Source organism: Microtus pennsylvanicus, chromosome 3 (assembly GCF_037038515.1).
Source record: "Microtus pennsylvanicus isolate mMicPen1 chromosome 3, mMicPen1.hap1, whole genome shotgun sequence".
In the NCBI taxonomy this organism is placed as follows: Eukaryota; Metazoa; Chordata; class Mammalia; order Rodentia; family Cricetidae; genus Microtus; species Microtus pennsylvanicus.
This window is the reverse complement of record NC_134581.1, coordinates 97,661,169-97,684,655: the sequence shown is the minus strand read 5'-3', so window position 1 is coordinate 97,684,655 and position 23,487 is coordinate 97,661,169. Positions and strand designations below refer to the sequence as shown.

The 23,487-nt window shown below is 45.9% G+C and overlaps 1 protein-coding gene across 5 annotated transcripts in view; it reads left to right on the top strand.

Moving 5' to 3' along the window:
* Matcap2 (microtubule associated tyrosine carboxypeptidase 2) overlaps positions 1-15,761 on the top strand; it is a 36,471-nt gene extending 20,710 nt beyond the window's left edge. For 2 of the 5 annotated variants that reach the window (XM_075966520.1, XM_075966524.1), the window contains exons 3-7: positions 1,891-2,034; positions 3,305-3,437; positions 4,316-4,621; positions 10,514-10,611; positions 15,125-15,761. In XM_075966520.1, coding sequence (XP_075822635.1) covers positions 1,891-2,034; positions 3,305-3,437; positions 4,316-4,621; positions 10,514-10,611; positions 15,125-15,283 — 840 coding nt within the window. In that variant the 3' untranslated portion in view covers positions 15,284-15,761. The remainder of the gene's footprint in view (positions 1-1,890; positions 2,035-3,304; positions 3,438-4,315; positions 4,622-10,513; positions 10,612-15,124) is intronic. The other 3 variants (XM_075966525.1, XM_075966521.1, XM_075966522.1) reach the window with 3 other exon arrangements.
* Positions 15,762-23,487: the final 7,726 nt, after the last annotated feature.

Here is a 23,487-nt window from a genome sequence, read left to right as displayed (position 1 = left end):
GCATTAAGGTCTACATTTCAGGACAGCCTGACTACTCCAGTGTCTCTGCCCTCGGCCACGCTGAATAACAAGGCTTTCAGGAGTAGTTTGTCATGTGGTAACTTTCTGATATCGTCCTAGTTGGTTAGGGATGTATCTGTGCGTTGCTACATTTGTGGTGTGATTGTCCCCTCCTGGTATGACATTCAAGTGCATTGTTTAATAAAGAATGGAACCACAGAGAGATGATGTAATAGGTGACCGACGACAAAGGTTGATGCATTTTCTCAGCTATGACGTAGATTGTCATTGTTATTACACCCACCACTGGGTGTCACACTTCAGTGATTGGTCACAGTGACACACCTGGAATATGGGAGACAGCCTGGCAGCACAGGGCATGTAATGACCCTGTAACTGTTTCTCAATTAGTTCCTTTCCAGTCCACAAGAGCCCAGAAATAAGATTTCTTTTCATAGATTTTCTTAAAGATTTCTTTGTATGCCTATGTGTGGTTTTAAAGAGATGTATTTATTTTTATGTGTATGGGTATTTTCCCTGTATGTTGGTAAGTCCGCTTCATGCATGGATGCCTGCGGAGGCCAGAAGAGAGTGTTAGATCCCCTGGGACTAGAGTTACAGACCATGTGGGCCATTGTGTGCGCGCCCGGAGCCAGGCTGGGGCCTCTCAAGAGCAGCCAGATATGGGGGGATTTTTTCCTTCCCAAAAGATCTTTGAAGAACAGGTTTCTGCCGGGTGGTGGTGGCGCACGCCTTTAATCCCAGCACTCGGGAGGCAGAGGCAGGCGGATCTCTGGGAGTTCGAGGCCAGCCGGGTCTACAAGAGCTAGTTCCAGGACAGGAACCAAAAGCTACAGAGAAACTCTGTCTCAAAAAATCAAAAAAAAAAAAAAAAAAGAACAGGTTTCTTCTGACTTACATTTTTGTATCCTGTGGTTCTCTTGAGGCTCTGATGATTTGTTTTTATCACCAGATTTTTAGTAGTCTTCACCTTTTCTGTGTGTGTTGGGAAAAGGTCTCAACCTTTTAGGGTGATGGGAAGTAGATGATATGTTGCCCTGGATGAAAGATGGAAGGATTTTAAGACTGTGATTTTGTTTTACTATTTTTTGGCACCAGAATAAAAAGTAGCTTTTGGCACTTAAGTACTCTTTCATTCTTGTGGCCTGATGTCTGTATTTCTGACTAGTACTTTTGCCTTCCTTTTGAATAAAATGTTCTTGTTACTTTTCACAAAACAAAGCAAGGCAATAGAAGATGCATGCAAGTGGTGCACAGATATCCATCAGGCAAACACCCGTAACATAGAATAAATAGATAAATAAATGCATTGTAATCAGATTTTTATAGGTTGTTACAGAGGACTGGTTATTTTGTATGTTTTAAAGGACTTTTTCCCTTTATTTAAACGGTACTTATAGCATATTAACTGACGTAGAGACACACTTTATTTAGATTGGAGTTCTTGGAAGCCACACTATATCTTGTCCAGGAGCCAGAACCCTCTTTGCCCAGCTTTTCCTAGCAGCAGGTGTAGGCATGATGTGCGGTTTTTAGCCTCTGCTCTGGCTAAAGTCATGAGAGGACAGGAAAGAGAGTGCTGTTCACCAGCCTTCTCCCTTTGGACCTTTGTAGACGGTCACCGTGCAGCCCTGGGAGGATCTGACTCTGTAGACCATGAATGCAATGCAGCAAGAAGAACATTTGCAAATTTGGAAAAGTCGGTGGGAACTGTTTAAACTTAGAAAAATGCACAGCTGGGATTGCAGCTTAATTCAGTAATCAATAAATCTGAACAAGTCTTGACAAATTAGGTGATAATTAGCTCCCTTTGTCTCGTCTCAGAGTGGCATGAGCTGTTCACTGTCCTTATCTCCCTTTCTTTTACAGTCCATCAATATTATGGAGCTGACTTTACAGAAATACGGAAGTTATGAGAACTTCGAACAAGCTACTGGTGGTAGCTTGTTGTCTAAAACTCGAATCTGGAGTCATGTTAGGAAGTACATGGTGAAGGAAGGCTGCCTAGGAGAGGTATGGGCCGTGGGTGACTTGGGGACCTGGCTGTGATATTGGCACTTGCAGTCAGTGACACATACGTGGTTTTTTTTTTCCCTGCAGGTTTTGTCTGATCAGTCCCTTTAATTCATTGAACTGGCCTCTTGCCACCTTTCTTTTGCTCTTATTTGATTCTTATATGTGCAGCTTATGGTATTTTGTGTGTTACTCAGGAAGAATTACTGAGAGAATTTGCTGCAGTGTTCTCTTATTGATAGACCAGTCTCATTCTCAGTCTCAAAACCTTGGCACTGACAAGGAACAGGTCCTCCCCACTCCCCACCCATGAGCTGGTTCTTCCTAGTCCCTGTGTGGATTCTGGGGGGCAAACTTGAGTTGCCATCTTGCAGGGCAAGCACCTTTGTCCACTGAGCCATCTTGTCACTCCCTCCCCCTTTTTTAAAGCACTGAGACTTGAACTCAGGTCCTTGGGCAAGCACGCTACCTTGAAGCTCTATTCCCTCTTCTTTTTGCTTGAGACAGAATTTTACTAAATTGCTTAGGGTGGCCTTGAATTCTCTCTGTAGCCAACTAGACCTTGTTCCTCTTGCCTTGATCCTCCTAGTCCCCATTGTACCCCTTTCTTCACCATTAAAATTACAAATTGTAGTTCTGTCTTCTTTAGCACAGCCATCTACTTTCTTTGTTTTAAAGATAGGGTCTCTCTCTCTCTCTCTCTCTCTCTCTCTCTCTCTCTCTCTCTCTCTCTCTCGTGCTATCGGTCTGCTAACTGTCCTGGAACTGGCTGTGTAGACCAGGGTAGACTTGAATTCACAGAGAACCCCCTGCCTCTGCCTCCCAAGTGCTGGGATTAAAGGCGTGTGCTACCACAACCAGCCTCCTTCACTTTCTTTTCAGTCCAGTAAAGTTTCTTAAATTCTCAGAGGGTTAAGATTAGAAGGTTCAAATGTGACCTGATATACATTTTATCAACTTAATTTAATTCAACTTAGTTAATGTATGGGCCCATTATTTTTTGTAAAAACTTTCTCCCTTTTCCCAGTCTATCTGTGTGTGTGTGTGCATGTGTATGTTATATAATTATATATTTGTATGTGTATGTTTGTGGGAACATGCATGCCACAGTGTGTATGGTGGTCAGGGGACAGGGAACAACTTTAGGGAGTTGATTTTCCTTCTAACATGTTGGTTTTGGAGAGCTTGGGTTGTCAGCCTTTATGTTGAGTGCCCTAACCCACTGGGTTGTCCTCCCAGCCGTATAAATGTGCTTTTTTTCTCTACCTAGATTGTAGTTCATCTTACTGAAGACCTGCTTTCCAGGGCATCCATGACAGTGGTAAATGGATGTCCAACTCTAACCATCAATATTTCTACTGCGCGAGAGCATTGGCTGGAGGGGATGCTAAGGCATGAGATAGGTAGGACAGCCCTTTCCAGGTCCTCATTTTACTGTCACGAATCCCCCTAAGGAAGTATTCTTTCAGAGGGTGTGGCTTTTCCCTAGCAGTATTTGGTAAAATTTCATGAGGCTGTTAAGCTTTACTTGGAGTTTATGTCATTTCAAATTATAATTTTAGAACACTCTTGGAAATTCATTTCAGTCCTTTGGGATTTAGTCTTCCATCTGAAGTTGAGGGGATGCATGCTTAGGAAAGAAAAGGAAAAGTTACCCTTCTCTGAGTGAAGACTCAGAGAACCAGTCAGGATTAACATGCTCCCTGGCTGCTGTCCCACAAGCCATACTGGAGGCTGCTTTCTGAGAAGGGAAGGTGTATTATCTCTTTAAAGAGATATTTGTATCCCTTTACAAATAGTACGCATGAAGAGAAAATTTACACATGAAGAGAGCATCTGGGTCTTTGATCTGTGAAAGACCTTTTTCTGGCCTTAGGAGCTTGGGGATTTTTTTCTTTAACTTTTAAATTTGTTTTCTGAGACAAGGTCTCATATAGCCCAAAACAGTCAACTTGAAAAGAAATGTGTATTTTGACTGATGTTTTTGTAGGTTTAAACTCCTTACTGCCTTTGAGCCTGGTAAGACAGCTTGGTAAGACATCATGGTGGGTGTATGTGGCCATCGAACATGGCCAAGACAGCAGAGAAGGCAGAGGAAAAACTCCACACTGTCACTAGGCCTTACCCTCAGTCCTACCACCTCCTAGGAGCTCCATGTTGGGGACAAGCCTTTAGCACTTAGGACTTGGAGGGAGAATATTCCAGACCTAAATGCAAATTTTCTTTGGGGAAGTATCAAAACAGTGTCATTGCCTGTCATTCATACTTTTTCTCTCTGTAGGCACGCATTACTTTCGGGGAATTAACAACCTCCAGCAGCCATGGAACAGTTGGATTGGCCGCAAAAAACATGAGCTAAAGCCAAACAACCCTACAGAGGAAGGGTTGGCCAGCATTCATAGCGTCCTGTTCAGAAAAGACCCCTTCCTATGGAGGGCTGCCCTCCTTTACTATACAGTGTATCAAGCCAGCCAGATGTCTTTCTGTGAACTCTTTAAAGATATTGGCAAGTTTGTCAAGGACCCTAATACAAGATGGGATTACTGTGTAAGAGCCAAGAGAGGGTGGACTGATACTTCCCAGCCAGGTAAGTGTCCCTCAGTGGCAGGATTCTGACTGTCTGGCTAGTTGTTAAACAGGAGGCTAACAGGTTTAAGGCTAGCCGGCTATATAGTGAGACCCTGATTTTAAAAGGCCAGGAGGGCCAGCAAGATGACTCAGCAGGTAAAGGTGCTAGCTGCCAAACCTGTGGCCTGAATTTGATCCCTGAGACATCACACAGTGGAAGGAGAGAGGTGACTTCTACAAGTTGCCTTCTGATCCGACCACTTGCGCACTATGATACACACACATATACACACAAATGTAAAAATTTTTTTTTAATATTTATTTATTTATTATGTATACAATATTCTGCCTGTATGTCTGCAGGCCAGAAGAGGGCACTAGACCTCATTCCAGATGGTTGTGAGCCACCATGTGGTTGCCGGGAATTGAACTCAGGACCTTTGGAAGAGCAGGCAATGCTCTTTAACCACTGAGCCATCTCTCCAGCCCCTAAATGTAAAAATTTTTGTAACTTAAAAAATAGAATGAGCACACATACAACCTTCTTGATCAACCAATCACTAACCAGCTATTAATTTTTTTTGCTATTTCTTTCTCATTTTCTAAGATTTATTTTTACTTATGTGTATGTGTGTGTGCCTCTATGGGTTCATGTGTACCATGTGTGTACCTGGTGCCCTCAGAGGCCCGAGGGCATCAGAATCCCTGGAAATTGAGTTACAGCAGTTTTGAGTTACCTGATGTGGTAATGGAAACCCAACCTGAGTCTTTTGTAACAGCAGTAAGCATTCTTAACCACAGAGCCATCTCTCCAACCTTTAGAGACACCTTTATTGAGATACTGGGGATGGTACATGCCTTACAATTAGTTCAGCTATTTAAAATGTAAGCTTCATTTTTTTTTTCAATATTATAGAGCCACACAGTTATCACCACTAATTTTGGAATATTCTCTCCACCCAGCCCTTATCCCCCTCCCCAGGCTCCCAAGAAACAGATATCCACTAGCATCCATGCCCCATATATTCTCTCTCAGCCTTCAGGCAGCACTTTTAGCGGGTTTTCCTTTCAGTTTCTCTGTAAATTTACCTACTTTGAACATGTCATATGAATAGAATTATAATTTGTGATCCTTTTTAGCTGGATTCCTCCCATCATCAGGACCTCCCCCCCCCCCCCCCCCAGTTTTGGTTTTTCTTGTTGAAACTATCTCACTGTGTAGCCCTGGTTGACCTGGAACTCACTCTGTCGACCATGGTGGCCTCAAACTCACAGAGATTCACCTGTCTCTGCCTCTGCGTGCAGGGATTAATGTCATGGGAAACCAGACCTGGATGGACACTTTCAGATTCATGCTGTGGCTGAAATAATTCTTTATTCTTTTGCCATCTGGAGGTTGTTCGTTAGTTTCCATCTTTAGGCCCTCAGGAATAACGCTCCGCTGTGTTTATGTGCTCGTGTGCAGCTGTGTTTCCATTACTCCGCCTACACATCTCCTCCACAGCTCCTCCTGCTGAACTCTTCACCTCAGCTTCCCGGGCCACCTCTGCCCAGGAGTAGAATAGTCCAGGAACAGGGTGACTGCTGGCTCACCCTCACCAGTGTTAAATGGTCTTCTCCACATCTTTGCTAACATTTGCAATTTTCATTGTTTAAACCAGCAATTGGTTTAAATGTGAAACCGCATCTTACTGTAGTCTTGATTTGTGTTTACCTGATGACTATGGTGTGGAACATCTTTTAATTTGTTTAGTTGATCTTTGTATTTCTTTCTATCTGCTTGGGCTTTTTTTTTTCCAGATATTTTTATCATTCAGTTTCTTGATCATGTTGTATTTGACATCTCCAGCCACCTATCCATACTGAGGATACAGGAGGCAGGGTTAGGTTTGTTGTTGTTTTTCCTAGCTTTCTGTCTGAGGTTTTTAGTGGAGAGAAAACATGTTTGTGAAGATCAGAAGTCAGCTTCCAGTATCCTTGTCAAAGTGCCATATACCTTCATAGTATGTTTTTATTTGAAGAAATTTTTATTTATTTTTTTAGTGTGTGTGTGTGTGTGTGTGTGTGTGTGATATGTTTGTATAGGTGCACAGGCGCCATGGCATGCATGTGGAGATAACAGGACAGCCTTTTTTAAAATTTTATTTATTTATTAAAGATTTCTGCCTCCTCCCCGCCACCACCTCCCATTTCCCTCCCCCTCCCCCATCAAGTCCCCCTCCCTCGTCTGCCCGAAGAGCCATCAGGGTTCCCTGCCCTGTGGGAAGTCCAAGGACCACCCACCTCCATCCAGGTCTAGTAAGGTGAGCATCCAAACTGCCTAGGCTCCCACAAAGCCAGTACGTGCAGTAGGATCAAAAACCCCTTGCCATTGTTCTTGAGTTCTCAGTAGAACAGGACAGCTTTTGAGAATCCATTCTGTCCTCCCACTTTATTGAGGAAGAAACAGGAGACAGCATGTTTCCGCCATATTACCTGCACTAGGCTGCTTGGCTCCCCAAGCTTCTCAGGAAGCTCCTGCTACAGATGCTACCACTGCATCCAGCTTTTCACATGGGTTTCAGGGCTGGAACTCAGGGAGTCAGGTGGACATGGTAAGCCCACTGTGAGCCCCCTGAGCTGCCTCAAGCTTTCCCCAGACAAGTCCTGCTAAGCAGCCCTAGCTAGCATAGAACTCCATTTGTAATCTTTGTTGGCCTTGAACTCACACTTGCTGGATTCAAACCGTGTGCCACCATGGTCTACCACCGTACTCCCCACCCCCATTTTAAAAATAATTGAGACAAAGTCTCAATTGTATACCCAAGAATGGCCTTAACTGCATTCTCTTCCATACCTAGGAAGTGACTGTGCTGCCCACCCAACTTTGTTTTCCTACCTTATATTTTGAGACAGAGTCTCTGACTTGGACTTAGGAGCATGGGCTCTACTAGACTGGCTGTCCAGTAAGTTCCAGAGATCCACCGTCTCCTGCCTTCACCGCACTGGGATTATCTGCATGCATGACCACCTCAGCTCTTTACAGAGGTGCTGGAGGTCAGACTCAGGCCCGCTTCCACAGCAAGCATGTCTCTGACTAAGCCACTCGAGCTCTTTTGACTTTTTCTTTAATCTTAATTAAAAATTTGTATGTATATGGGTGTTTGCCTGCGTGTATATCTATGCATGCCTGGTATCCATGAAGTGCAGAAAGTTTGTCGGATCTCCTGAAGCTAGAGTTAGAGATGGTTGTGAGCCTCTGTGTGGGTGCTGGGAATCAAATTCAGGTTTTCTGCAAGAGCAGCAACTCCACCCCTGAAAGCTTTTTTAAAAGAGACATCCTGAGCCGGGTGGTGGTGGAGCACACCTTTAATCCCAGCACTCGGGAGGCAGAGGCAGGCGGATCTCTGTGAGTTCGAGTCCAACCTGGTCCACAAGAGCTAGTTCTAGGACAGGCTCCAAAACTACAGAGAAATCCTGTCTCAAAAAAAAGAGACATCCTGAAATTTATATAAAACAAGGACAATTTTAATTCAATGAGCCCTCATGAATACATTACTTGAGCTTAGCATCCACTGATATATTCTTACTGAATCATCTGCTTTTCAGTGTTCCTGCTTTCCTATAACAATGTAAATCTAATTCAGATATCATATCATGGATGTCTCAGTGTGTATCTCTAGGTAATTAGAACAGTATCGTTCCTAATCACTGTGCTACTAGCATGCCTAATAAAATTAGCAAGAATTCCTTAATATGAGGCTATATAGAATATAGTCTACATACATATTGTTTTTTAAAAGCTCAAGAAACCTATGAAATTTTCTATTATTTTGTTTATTTGTTTTAAGACAGGATTTCGTTGTAGCTTTGGAGCCTGTCCTGGAACTCACTCTGTAGACCAGGCTGGTCTCAAATTCACAGAGATTCACCAGCCTCTGCTTCCCAAGTTCTGGGATTAAAGGTGTGTGCCACCATGCCTGGTCTAATCCTATACATTCCTTAAACTCTGGGTGTCATCCCTACTTTCATGGGAGAAACAATATAAAAATCACAGAGTGTATTTATTTCGAGTTATTTATATTTTGAGTCGGGCTCACTATGAGACTCAAGCTAGCCTTGCAGTTATGTGGCTATGACTGTTGTTGACTTTGAGATCATCTTCCTTCTGCCTCCAGAGTATCAGGATTACAGGTATCCATTATGTGTGTGTGGGGGGGGGTTGGTTGGTTGGTTGGCATTTTGCTGTTTTATGTTTTTCTGAGACAAGGTTTTGGTAGTCCAGGTTGGTTTAAGATTTGCTATGTACTTCTGATCTCTCTACCTCTAGAATTACAGATGTGCACCACTATCAGGTTTGTGTAGCGCTGGGAGTCCAAGCCAGGGGTCCCTGCATGCACTGTACCAACTGAGTACAAACCCATGATGTTAGGTTTTTGTTTTGTTTTAAGATAGAATCTCAATGTAAGTCTGGCTGACTAGGAACTTCCTGTGTAGATCAATCTTGGCTTTCTGGTTTTTAAACCATTAAGTCATAGTTTTAGCTGGGTGTGATAGCACATGCCTGTAATTCCACTCTTGGGAGGCTGAGGTGGGAAATGGATGTGCCTTCAAAGCCAGCCTGGGCTTCACAACAAGAGTCAGTTTCATTGACAGTTCTTAGATGTAGGTTTTTAGAATTGAACTCAGGTCCTCATGTTTAAGAGGCGAGCTCTTTACAGGCTGAGATGTTTCCTGAGCCTGAACTCTAGTCTCAAAAAATGAAAACAAGGGGCTGGAGAGATGGCTCAGCGGTTAAGAGCACTGCCTGCTCTTCCAAAGGTCCTGAGTTCAATTCCCAGCAACCACATGGTGGCTCACAACCATCTGTAATGAGGTCTGGTGTTCTCTTCTGGCCTGTAGACAGAATACTGAGAATACTGTATACATAATAAATAAATAAATCTTTAAAAAAAATGAAAACAAAAACAAGACAATGCTAATCAACCAAAACAGTATCATGTTATTTCACCCAGGACGATCGCATTCAACATCCTTTTGCCTCAATCTCCCAAATAGCTGCAGTCACAGGAACGTACCACAGTGTCCAGTGTCATGATCTTTATGAAGGAGTTAGGGCAGGACAGAGCAAACAGAGGAAAATAGAACCCCTCATGTCCATAGTGCCCTCGTAAGACCTCTCACCCTATCTCCGCATCACACCAAGGCATCACCTTCATGCTCAGGTGTGTGGTGGGGTAATGTTTGTAAGGCACTGACTTTTAAGTCCCAGTGTTTAAATTTGGGGAGGATGTCATTTTAATTAACAAAAAGCAGTGAAGTGAGTTCTTCAGGTCAAAGTACTGGGCTGTGTAATATCAATACTATTTTGTTACTTTCCAAGATCTTGCATTTTATGTTGTAAAAATAACTGAATAAAAACAAACATGGACTGGGCATGGTGGTGCACACCTTTAATCCCAGCACAAAGCAGAAACAGGTGGATCTCTCAGAGCTCAAGGCTAGCCTGGTCTACAAAGAGTGCCAGCACAGCTAAAACTAGTGTGTGAGACCCTGTCTCAAAAAATAAAAGTAGGCTATTTTAAAAACAGAGCTGCTCCTTTGTAAAGAAAATGGCTAGCATCCAATTTTATGTTTCTTTAAACATAAAAAGTAACCGCTGAGGCTGGAAAAATGGTTGAGCAATGAAATGTGTGCTGATTGTGCAGAGGGCCTGAGTCCATTTCCCAGTACCCACTCTGGGCAACTCACAGCTTCAGCCAAGAGAGCTAAGGCTTCTGGCCTCCTCAGGTGTCCATACTGAGGTACACACACCACAAAAGCACACACACACACACACACACACACACACACACACACACACACACACACAATTAAAAATAAAATAGTCTCTTAAAGAGAAAGAAAGTAAACATTGTTCTGGTTCCTCCAGGGTGTTTCAGTAAAGACCAGGTGTACTTGGATGGAATCCTTCAAATCCTTCGATTCAGAGAGTCCATAGACTTTCATCTGCTGACTGCCCTGGGCAAGGTGAGTGCACAGCGACCCAGCCCTCCAGCGCTCCCTGTCAGCATTGCCTTTCCTTCCATTGTGCAGTCAAACACTCAAGTTCAAACTGTTTGTTACTTTGTTGTTGTTGGAACAAGTTTCTTATTGTGACAACAGAAGGAAACTTTCTGTGTGATCAGTAAGAGACAGAGGAATAGAGAATTTGGGAAAATACCTTATTTTTATGTGCATCCTTTTTAAAAAACAAAACAAAACACCTTTTTGGGTTTGCTTTTGGATTTTGTCTGTTATTGAACCAGGATCTCTTGGAGCCAGGATAGCCTCCAAATAGATGTGCTGCTGAAGATGACTGTAAGCTTGTTTTGTTTTCAACACAGAGTTTCTCTGTGTATCTCTGGCTGTCCTAGGATCCACCTGCCTCTGCCTCCTGAGTGCTGAGGTTAAGGTGTGTGCCACTACCACTAAGCCTTTTTTATTTTATTTTATTTTTTGGACAGTGACTGCAAGAATTCTGGGCATGCACTACCATATCTATCTTTAAAAAGGTTTTCTCGGCCTGGAGAGGTGGTTCAGCGGTTAAGAGCACTGGCTGCTCTTCCAGAGGTCTGAGTTCTACTCCCAACACCTAATGCTCACAACCATCTGTTATGAGATCTGGTGCCCTCTTCTGGCCCGCAGGCAGACATTCAGGCAGAACACTGTGTACACAATAAATAAATGAAATGAAAAGGGTTTCTCTGTAAAAGTATGAAGGAAGCTGTAGTTGTGGCACTTTGCCTTGCTAAGCTCTCCCGTGAGCAAGGATATTATCTAATTTATCATTAATTCATTATAACATTAAAATACAGTACCAATCTTGTTGCATGTGGCCATCGGAGACTCAGATGACCAAGTGCTTTGACATTGAATGCTGATATTTGAAAGGAATCCTTTCTACACAAGTCATAACAGTGTGCTTCAAATATTCCAGAAACTGGGGATCTGGGGAGATGACTCAGTCCCTAAGATCCTTTGCTGTTCTTGCAAAGGACCTGAGCTTGGTTCTCAGCACCCCAGATGGAATGGTTCATAACCACCTGTAACTCTACTTCGGGGGACCTATTCTTTCTTTTGACCTCAGTAGGCACCTGCATACACACGCACACCTGCACTCACATGCACACCTGCACTCACAGCACCCCTGCACTCACATGCACACCTGCACTCATAGCACCCCTGCACTCACACGCACACCTGCACTCACATGCACACCTGCACTCACAGCACCCCTGCACTCACATGCACACCTGCACTCACAGCACCCCTGCACTCACAGCACCCCTGCACTCACACGCACCCCTGCACTCACACGAATACCTGCACTCACACGAACACCTGCACTCACACGCACACCTGCACTCACCTGCACTCACTGCACACCTGCACACACACGCACACCTGCACTCACACGCACACCTGCACTCACGCACACCTGCACTCACACGCACACCTGCACTCACAGCACCCCCGCACTCACACGCACACCTGCACTCACACGCACACCTGCACTCACCTGCATACCTGCACTCACATGCACACCTGCACTCACATGCACACCTGCATACACCTGCACACCTGCACTCACATGCACACCTGCATGTCTGCACTCACCTGCACACCTGCACTCACCTGCACACCTGCACTCACCTGCACACAATGCACACCTGCACTCACATGCACACCTGCACTCACATGCACACCTGCACACACATGCACACCCGCACTCACATGCACACCCGCACTCACCTGCACACCCGCACTCACATGCACACCTGCACTCACACACACACCTGCACTCACACGCACATCTGCACTCACCTGCACACCTGCACTCACCTGCACACCTGCACTCACCTGCACACCTGCACTCACACGCACACCTGTGCACACATGCACACACATGCACACCTGCACTCACATGCACACCTGCATACACCTGCACACCCGCACTCACCTGCACACCCGCACTCACACGCACACCTGCATACACACGCACACCTGCATACACATGCACACCTGCATACACATGCACACCTGCACTCACCTGCACACCTGCACTCACCTGCACACCTGCACTCACACGCACACCCGCACTCACACGCACACCTGCACTCAAACGCACACACATGCACACCTGCATTCACATGCCCACCTGCACTCACATGCACACCTGCACACACATGCACACCTGCACTCACACGCACACCTGCACTCACCTGCACACTTGTGCACACCTGCATACTTGTGCACACCTGCAAACCTGTGCACACCTGCATACACATGTACACCTGCATATATACAAATAAAAATAAGTCATTAGAAAATTTATTTAGGGAGCTGGAGAGATGGGTTAAGAGCACCTGTTACTCTGGCAGAGGATCTGGATTTCATTCTCAGCACACACATGGCAGCTTATAACTCCAGTTCCCGGGGATCCGGAACCCTCTTCTACTCTTCAAAAGTACAGTCACATATGTCATACACACACATACATGCAGACAAACAAACACATTTTTAAAAACGTTTAAAATATGTCTATTTAGGAAGTCGTGTTACAAACAGATCCACTGCCACCTGGCCTCTGCACAGGCAGGGTAGATATATTTCAGTGTCATTCTCGGGCGCTAGGAATTTGGGGACAGTTAGTGAGCATTGGCCTCCACTCAAGCTGACCACATTCACTCCTTACAAGAGAGCAGCTTGTCTGTAACTCTCTGATTTTACTGATTTATTCTGAGATAGGGTCTCCGTCTTAGTTGGGTTTATTGCTGTGAAATCAACATGATGATGGCAACTGTTATAAAGAAATCATTTAACTGGGGTGGTTCACTTACAGTTTCAGAGTTCAGTCCATTATCATCATAGCAGGAAGCATGGCGGGGTGCAGGCAGACATGATGCTGGAGCTGAGAGTACCACACCTTGCAGACAACAGGAAGTCAACTGACTGTCACACTGTGGGAAGCTTAAGCCCGCCTCCACAGTGGCATACTTCCTCCAACAAGGCCACACCTCATAATAGTGACAATCCATTTAGGGGACATTTTCTTTTAAACTACCGTAGTCTCACCATGTAGCCCTGGGTGGCCTGGGACTCAACAGCTGTGCCTACGCTCCTGCAGCCGCACTGCAGCTTTCCCTGCTCTTTGTGTTCTAAGCCCCACCTTGTCTGGTGCAGCTCCCTCAGCTCGGCCAGCGCCACAGTTGCAGAGCGAAAGCCCTTATCTGGATCAGACCTTTCTTTAAGGATTGTTGTGCTGGTTTTCTCTGTCCAAACCACTGAAACTTTTCCTTGCCAGGCTGTTTTGTTTTCTTATCCTTTGCGTGTTCACTGGGCTAGCATGTTTCATGTCCTTCAGGTACACATATATGCCTCTGTTCATGGCTTGGTGGTTTGGCACAGGTTGCAGCTTCTCTTTTCTTTTGGCATGCACTGTTTACTATGTTTACTCATTTCTTGTCTTATTTAACGGCTTTGAATTTTTTTAAACAGAGGCTGTTGTAGGGTGATTAATTGGCTATATATGTTGTTATATTGAAGCACTATGAGAAAAATTATCAAAATATGATAAAAACAGGAAATGAGTCAATATTGTTTAAAAATGTTGCTATTTGGGCTGGCACGCTGTTTCTGCTGGTAAAGGCACTCGCCCAAGCCGGACAACTGCCAAGTTGTGCTTGCACCTTCCAGTGCACTAAAGTACACCCACACCCTGCTCCAGTACATAAAAAAGGTGTTTTTCAAAGTTAGCATCTTGCTTAAGGCAGGACTGCCATTACCCGGAAGTGTGTAAACAATACAATATGTCCTGTGGCAGACAAGATACTATTACATTTAGGGGTACAGATAGTACATAACTGAAATATAAACATTAAGAATCATAAGATAGAAGTGAGATATGACTATGATTTCTTCTCAAAAAGACTTCCTGCCAACCCTGGAAGAGTGGTAATCAGAAGTCGGAGTATTGAAAATCAGCCTTACCAGGACAGGCTTGGTGCATCACCTGGGAGGCAGAGGCAGGCGGATCTCTGAGTTTGAGGCCAGCCTCATCTATATAGTGAGTACTAGGCCAACAGGGCTACATAGTGAGAGACCCCAAACTCAAAAATAAATAAATTCAGCCTTGATTTGGAATTTAAAGGTAAAAATAACTTAAAGAATTATAAGAAGTTTTTTTCTTCTCAACTAGATCCCCTTCTACTTTCATGGGCATGTTTGTTTTGAAACAGGGTCTCTCTCACTGTAAATCCCTGGCTGTCCTGGAACTCTAGTGTAGACAGGCTGGCCTTGAACTCACAGAGATCTGCCTGCTTCTGCCTCCCGAGTGCTGGGATTAAAGGTGTGTGACACTATTCCCTGCTCCATGTATGGTTTTCATGACTCAACAAGTTTCTTTAAAGTTGGGTGAAGGGTTGATTATTTAAGGTCCTGGAGAAAAAAAATTACTTCCAGAATGTAACTTGTAGTTGTAAAAAGCAATTCCTTTTTTCAGGTATCTTATGAAGATGTGGATCGCTTAAAAGGGTTGGCAGTTACTGAGAACATGAGAGTCCCCCACTTCCTGCAAGACCACAGCCGCTACATGGAGCACTTGGAGAGGATCATGGAGGTGAATGAGCTGACTGATGCAGAGCTGAAAGACCTCATCTAAGCAGTGGCGGCGACTCCTCCACGGCTGCTAGTGGCTGGGGCACCTAGCGCCTGCACCGTAGAGGAGAGTGGTGGCTGAGCTCAGCTTTCCGAAGACCAGCCCTCAGTATCCAGCTGAAATTTCGGTTATATGTAAACCTGAAACTATTTTCCTAAAATGTTTCTATAGCCTGCAGGTGGAAGTCACTTCTCTTCATCCAGGTCTCAGCAGAGACAAATGGAGATTGCTGCTGCTGAAGACTCTGGGATGAACTGTAAACCTGAGCACCGAGGCCAGCTCCAGGGTGGAGGTGGCCAAGTTCCACGCTGTACTGTATAAACTCCAAGGTTCTATTTCCTCTGCTAAACAGTGGTGATGGTTCTTCTTCAAAATACTCATTTTGTAACTCGCCAAAAGGCTGGCAATATCTAAGAGTTCTTATTTTTCCTATGGTAAGTAATGTTAAAAGGAAAATGAAAAGAAATTTGAAAACTTTTAAGTTCTTTGTTTTATACATTTTCATTTTTATTTTCTGAGTTTATATAAGCTCGAGAAGGGGTGTGTGTGTGTGTGTGTGTGTGTGTGTGTGTGTGTGTGTGTGTGGCAAAGGATCAGACATGGGTATAATCTGCCACTGATCCATACCCAAGGCTCTACGTTTGTTTCTCCTTGTCCTCCCCACCACCATTTCTAGAGTACACTGAAGAGGACAGCAGGCTGTTGTAACCAGAGGTCACCCACAGCTCAGGGCCTGTCCAGTCACCTCTGAACCACACATATATGAAAACATAGTTGCCCCTTTAAACTTCAGTCAGCTTTTAAGATCCTTCCCTTGGCAAGGGAATCGAGTGACAGTTCCCTCCAGTGGGTGGCTCGAAAGTGAGTCGCTGCTTTCTGCCTTTTATCTTAGTCCTTCATTCATTCGCCCATCCATCCATCCATCCATCCATCCATCCATCCATCCATCCATCCACTCAGATGAAACAGTCAGGAAAAGTGAGGCCACTCACCTTGTTTGGAATGTGTCATGAGGCGAGGACAGACAGGCTGGCCTTGAATAAACATGGCCATGGCTCAAAAAATGAAATTTCTGGGGCCTTTGGTCAATTCTGATCCAGCTTGAAGTTAGGAGAATTCCATGTACACTTTGCAGCCTGTGCACCCGGGCTCATAATTGGCTTTTCCTACCACTTACCGACCAGCAAGAGTGCTGCCATAACTGCCCCAGGATTGCTGTGCTGGCTTCCAACACCTCTGAGAGCCCATCTCTGCCTCAGCGTAGGTAGAAATATGCTGGAGACATATACTGTGAAGCCGAGCCTGCTAGAAAGCCTGAGTTATGATTCTTCTCCTTCATAGACCACAGATGGGAAGGGCTTGCTTCAGAAAATAATGTCACAAGTAAACCCAGGCTCTCTAAGAGCCGCACCTCTTGCCTTTGGCAGTAGAGCAAGGCCTTTGAGAGCTTGAAAAAACTACCTCTTCACTCCATACAATAACCCACAGGTGTCCCTACAACATTTGCCAGAGGGGCAGGACTTAGGAGAGGCAAGACTTCTGCTCCTGACCCCTCAGGTGTGCCTTGCACACCTGCCTTGCAGCAGACTCTCCAGCCTTATCTCACGTTCTCTCACTTAATTCATCCAAGTGACTGCAAGCAGTCTTGCAGGAGAAAGAAGGGCAGTGTTAATGTCCTGGGATCTACACCCAGAAGCTCGCAGTCAACTCTTGCTGGCGGTAAAGTTGCAATCTTACCTCAGGGTTAACATGTAAAGGAGAATCTGAGCCGCCTTAATTTCCTCTAGGGTTATCTGCAGTGGTTCCAGAGTGAGTGAGCCTTCTGTCTCTGGCTGGTTTGGAAAGGGAACCTGCTTTCTTGCCTTACCACTTTGGTGCAAAAATAAAAAGAATAAAATTCAGAAGCATTCTGAAGAGAAAAAAAATGACCTTAAATTACATTGACTGGCCTTAAAAATCTTCAAAAGTTAACAGCATCTAAAAGTGGTCTCAGAACAACAGAGGGGTCTGAAGACCTGGGACTGTCTTGGAGAGTCCTTGGAAAGGCCAGGGAGACAGTGAGGCTCTATCTCAAAACAACAGCAGCAAAAAAATAAGTTGAGGTTGATGATATTTATTCTCTTTCTTATATTGAGCGTAAGATCAGTTTTTGTTTCCTAAAATAATTTTTTAAGGTTTTTGGACGGTGTATACCCCAGGCTGTCCTGGAACTGACTCTATAGACCAGGCTGGCCTCGAACTCAAAGAGATCCACCTGCCTCTCAATAATCCCATCTTCCATCCTCCACTCACCACTGAAACTCACCCTGCTAAGCCCCAGAACCCAGAGCCAAGTAAACCCAAACTCAGGAAAGGAGAAACAGGCCAAAAGCCCCTTGCAGGAAGAGAGCTTTTCTTCCTTGTCCTTCCTGCCCCGGTCACCTGTAAGGAGGCAAGTCAGTCATCTCTATGAGGAAACAGAGCACACTCTGCCCACTGTCTCTAGTTGTCCTTAGAATGGCACACTGCCACACCCAGCATGGACAGTGAGCTCCACAACTGAAAACCAAAGTGGCCCTCTGTCCCTGGAAGGATGGGGTACCGTAAGATACCCTGGGAAGCAGACCAAAGGCTCAGGTGCCTGATCCCCTGCCCTTCCCCTTGCCATCCCAGGGGGTCCCAGCCATTCCTGCCTCTCTGTTATCTGCTTTCTGTATTCTATGATTCTGAGATTGGACCAAACTCTCAGGCCAGTCACAATTAGCTGTGTAGCTTCTGGGACGCAGAAAGCCTCAGGAATCCTTCCTTGCCCGTGCGAGCTACAGTGCCTCTGCCTCCTGTTGTCACTGTTGCTTGTTTCCCACAGCCCCGTTTCTCTACAGGTCCCTGACAACTTCCCTCGCTCCCGATCACAGCAACATTTGAGCTCCATCGTGTAACAACTACTTCATCACGATGGAAGCCAGAGGGCTCCCATGACCTTGCATCTTCTATCACACAGACACTTGGAACTATTTCTCCTTACTAAATATCCTGCTAAAGCACAGTTGTACACCGACCCAGACAGTTACTGCACCCCAGCAAACCACTCCGGATCAGTCATTTACCTGGTCACATCTCCCTGTACCTCATGATGTTGGTGCACATTGAAGGATCCTCCTGGTTCTGGGCCGGGTGCTGTCACGAGAGCTTTGCCACTAACATGCTTAGTTGTGCATAACAGATTTAACAGGGCTACCCCTCCACAGTCTCTGGCATATGCTGCCGTTCTCAGGGCCACCGTCTCAGCATTTCACCATCAATGCCATAAAAGCGAGGTCTGGGAAAGCCCAAAACCTCCTGTGGTGGTGGTTGAATAAGAATGGCCCCTATTGGCTTATATGCTTGAATGCCATCAGAAGCATGAGGAGGTGTGGCCTTGTTGGATTTGGTGTGGCCTTATTGGAGGAATATGCCACTTTAGGCCCAGTGTCTGTCTCTCTATTCCTGCTGCCGGCAAATTCAGATGTAGAATCCGCAGCTCCTTCTCCAGTACCAGGTCTGCTTGCTTGCTACCATGCTTCCCGCCATGATGAAACCTCTGAAGCTGTCACACTGGCTGTCCACCTTCTGTCCAGCTTATCTCCACCCTTCACTAGCTTGGCTCCCACTGACAGTAATGAAGATGGGGCACCCAGTCCCAAAGGGCGAATGGGACCAGAGGAATCTCAGAAGCACAGAGGCTGCACAGTAGCAGTGGAGAGGGAGAGACACCCCACAGGTGAGAAGCCAGCACTGGCAAACACTGGCCAACAGAAGTTTCTCTGTTCAGCGCTCAGGTCTTTGCTGACATGGCTAGCAGAGGGCTCAAGTGGAGACCTTTGTCTCCCCTGGCCTCTCTATTGCTCGGGGCCCGGTGCTTCCTTTGGCGGGTGAGCCAAAGCACATGCCATGCCCAGGAGCCGAGTGCTGCTCCTTCTGTCCCCCAAACTTCTTCCCCTGTTGCCTTGACTCCCTAAGCTCTCATTCCTTTACCCACTCACTCAGGTGCTGTTATGTGCCTGATTCTGGATACAAAGATGAATCTATGGGGAGGGGCGCATAATAAAGTATCATAAGCCAGGCCAGATGGAGCTGGCTTTTAATTCTAGCACATAGGACTCAGAGGCATTATATCTCTGAGTTCAAGGTCAGCCAGGTCCAGGTTAGCTAAAGCTAAATAGTGAGACTCAGTCTTTTTTTTTTTTTTTTTTTTTCGAGACAGGGTTTCTCTGTAGCGTTTGGTTCCTGTCCTGGAACTAGCTCTTGTAGACCAGGCTGGCCTCGAACTCACAGAGATCCACCTGCCTCTGCCTCCCGAGTGCTGGGATAAAAGGCGTGCACCACCACTGACTGGCATTAAAACAAAACAACAACAAAGCAATAAAACAACGTGGCTCACAAAAACCAAAACAGTCTGTTCTGGAGAAGCTCTGTGTGTCTACATGCTGCATCTCCTAGGACACAAGTCCTGCGGGATGCAGGGTCCACTGGCTCCAGAATGACGTCATCTCAATCACTTCTGCAAGGAAGTTGCACTATGAGGGACATGATTCAACATATAACAAGGTACCAGCCTTCTGCCCTCGGCCCCTCCTCCTCCTCAGTGACCATGGTTGTATCTTCAGGGGTAGGTGGCTTCTCTAGATGTCCACAGTCTGGGTGGGAGGCAAGCTGGCAAGCAAGCTCCCCTGCAGTACTGTGTGCCTTGTCTACAGTCTCCAGCCCTGAGAGGAACATAACAGACCCACCATGGAAGGCTCCAGAAAGTCAGGCGTTCCAACTGCTCCCAACTTCCTATGCTTCCCACCTCCAGGTACCTGAGCTCAAGTTGTGTAAAACATCTTCTTCCCCAAGTTGGCCTTTCTCCCCACTCCTTCAAAACCTGAAACAAAGTTTAGATTACAGTTTAGGATAAAATGTTTGGAACATAAGCTGGTTGGGGCAGAGCAGGGTGTCCTAAGGTCCTAGTCAGACATCCTGTCTTTCCTTATATCATCATAAAGGGCTGTAACTCACCCCCCCCCCCTACACACACCTTTGCCCCCAGGCCTTTCTGTGGAAGGTGGCCGTCCACCTTAACCATGCTGTTCCCAGCACTGTCCCCACTCTTGCCCAGGGACTCCTTAGAGCCGCCCCTAGGAAAACAAGTGTTCCCCTTGCTCCGCCCCACATAGCACGCTGCAAGTCTCTGCTGCAAACACTTCTTGTTTTTCAATCGTGATCTTCTTACTGTTTTGTTTCCTTCTTTGAGACAGAGGCTCACTGCGCAGCCCAGGCTGACCTCAAACTCTCAGCAATCCTCCTGCTTCAACCTCGCAAAGTGTTGTGATATAGGTATAGGTTACCATGCCTGGCTTTCTTCTAAACTTAAATACATTTTAAGATCAAATTTTATTTAGTGTGTGAGCACACATGCATTTCCATGTCAATATTTATTTGGATATATATATATCCATGTCTTCTGACAGAGCCACAGTTAGTGCACCTGCATACAGATGGTGATTACCCCAGGAATGGGCCCTGACTTGGTTTTAGGAACACTTGGAAAACAACTTTGCTGGCTTTAACAGGTGGCTGTGGTACCATACTGCATGCATTCACTTTTAGCTATCATACCCTCTTTGGAAGACACTCAGACCCTAGAACCTAACTAGTTAATTCATTCAGCCTGTCAGCCAGTCTTACAACAACAAGCAGCACCCTTGGGGTGCCTGGGATGCTGCCCAGTTGGAAGTAGAGACATGCTAAGTTCCCAGTGTAGGAAAGAGGGGAACAGTATGCACTGGGTGCTAAAAGCATGGCTTTCACTCAGAGCTGGTTGCAGATGAAGCTGAGATGAAGATGCCCTCACTGCATTTTGACCTCCAAGGTGTCAAAGGGGGATGGAGCAGAGGCAGTGATGGCACCGGGATCTGAAGAGGCAAATTTCTGAGGCTGCTGCCCTGTGTCTGGTCTTCCTCCCTCCTTGCCAGGGATGCAGAGAGAGACCTGTTGTCCCCAGTAAGCCTGCTTCTTGAGCCTTCTGTGTGCTTCTGTGCTTCCGCCTGTAGTCCATTCCATGAGGCTTGGCTGCAAGCAAGGAGTGAGGCGGGCACGGAACGAAGATCCCTCGTGCTGGGGACACACAGGAAGAGCCGGCCAGCTAGCCTGTGCTTAGCCATTAGACACAGGCAAATTTTGCTCTTTGATTTACAAAAGACCAGGGATGTGGTTCAGTGCTGGGGCACCTAAATTCTGTTTCTAGCACAGAATAAAATGCTTTATGATGTGATGTTATTCTCATAACATAGCCAGGAAGTGGAGGAGCAGAGGTCAAGCAAGTCACTGCACCCCACAGCTAGGCATTTGCTGGAGTTCAAACTCAGGCAGTCTGGATGCAGGGCCCCTGAGATGTCACTGCCTTCTGCAGCTCATTGCCAGGGCCTCATAGCTCGGGACAATGGGCCTGCCAGGTGTGTTTGTTACCGGTTGCACCTTAACAAATGACATCTCATAGTTTAGCTACACGTGGTGGTGGAATCTCGGCACCTGAGTGGGGCTGAAGCAAGACCACGGGTTCAAGTCCACCAAGTTTCAAAAACAAAAACTTCTACCAGATGTGATTCTTATTCCTTGGGTCCTAAGTCTAGACTGGCTAAACTGTGTTCTCTGCTAGAAATTTCACAGAACCAAAACCAAATTGCCAGCAGGGCACTTACTGGAGGACACGGACAAGAGTGCATATGCTGTCACCAAGGATTGGCTGTAGGACTCAGACCTCCACTTCCTTACTGGTTGCTCAGGACGTGCTATTAATAATTTAGCATTTCTCCCAGGAGGCAGTGTGACTCGGTGAGCCATGCCTGTTGAGTTCTATCACAGAACCCACACGGTAGAAGAGAAGGAACTCCAGCAAATTGTCTTCTGACCTCCACACAGGTGCCAAGGCACACGCACGCCCACATACCCACATGATAAAAATGCCACTTAAAAAGGAATCTAGCTTTTCTTGCCATATGGCATGTGTTATGTTTATCAAAGTCAATACTGGCATATGAAATGTGCCCGTGGTTTGGTTAGAAACACCTGGACTACCTCTTCCATCTGACAAGTGTTGACTCACAAGCGAATCCATCCCTGCAGCAATTCTGAGGATGAAGGGAAGAGAACGGGGCCGGTGTTAGCATTCTGCCCCTCACAGCCATGAAGATGGTTAATAGGGTGCTCTGGTGAATGTAGACCTGAAGGCTGGGAAAGAGTGGGGTGCAGTCTGAATGTGAGGCCTCGTGAGAGCAGGTGACCAGCACTTTCTGCTAGCTGGCTTTGTGGGCTCAGTTGTCAGCTGAATTTGTAGGGTCATCAACCTGCAGGGTGTGATTTGTGTGTGTGCTATAGGTGTGTCTCTGTGTGTTCCACCACCTGTGTGCCCTGTGTAGTCTAGAAGTCACTGTTGAGTGTCTTACTATGTAGCTCTAGAACTTACTCTGTAGACCAGCCCGCCTCTGCATCCCAAGTGCCACCAGGTCCAGCTCACTCTCTTTGACACAGGGTTGCTCACTGACTCTGGAACTCATAGACTGGCTAGACTGCCTGGCCAGTGAGCCTCTTCTGAGACCTGCCTATCTGAGCTAGTTCCCTCTCCTCTCCCCCAGCACTGGGTCCTCATACTTATTTTAATACAAGGATCTCTCCCTGACCCTTTTCCTGGGCTGGGAGTCAAACTAAGTTTCTACCATTATACTGTCTCCAGCCCTGTGTGACTTTCCTTTATTATTTGGGATTTTTCTTTCTGAAAGAGGATCTCATGTATCCAAGGCTGGTTTTAAACTTGGTATGTGTCAGAGGATGGATGACCTCGAACTGATCCCCTTGCCTCCCCTTTACCCCTGTCTGTGATTACAGACAGATTTTACCATTACTAGCTTTGGATTTTAAGTAATTGAATTTTTTAACTTAAGTATTTTTAATTATGTGCACATGCATGAGCATACGAGCGTGTGTGTGAGAGAGACAGACAGACAGACAGAGAGAGAGACAGAGATGAGAGAGAGACAGAGAGAGAGAGACAGACAGACAGATGAAAACAGACAGAGAGAGAGAGAGGGGAGGGGTGGGGAGGATAAACACATGAATACAAGCATCTGCAGAGGCCAGAAGAGGGAGACTGATTTCCTTGAACTGGAGTTAGTTATGGGCCCTTGTGAGCTGCCTGATAAGGGTGCTGGGAA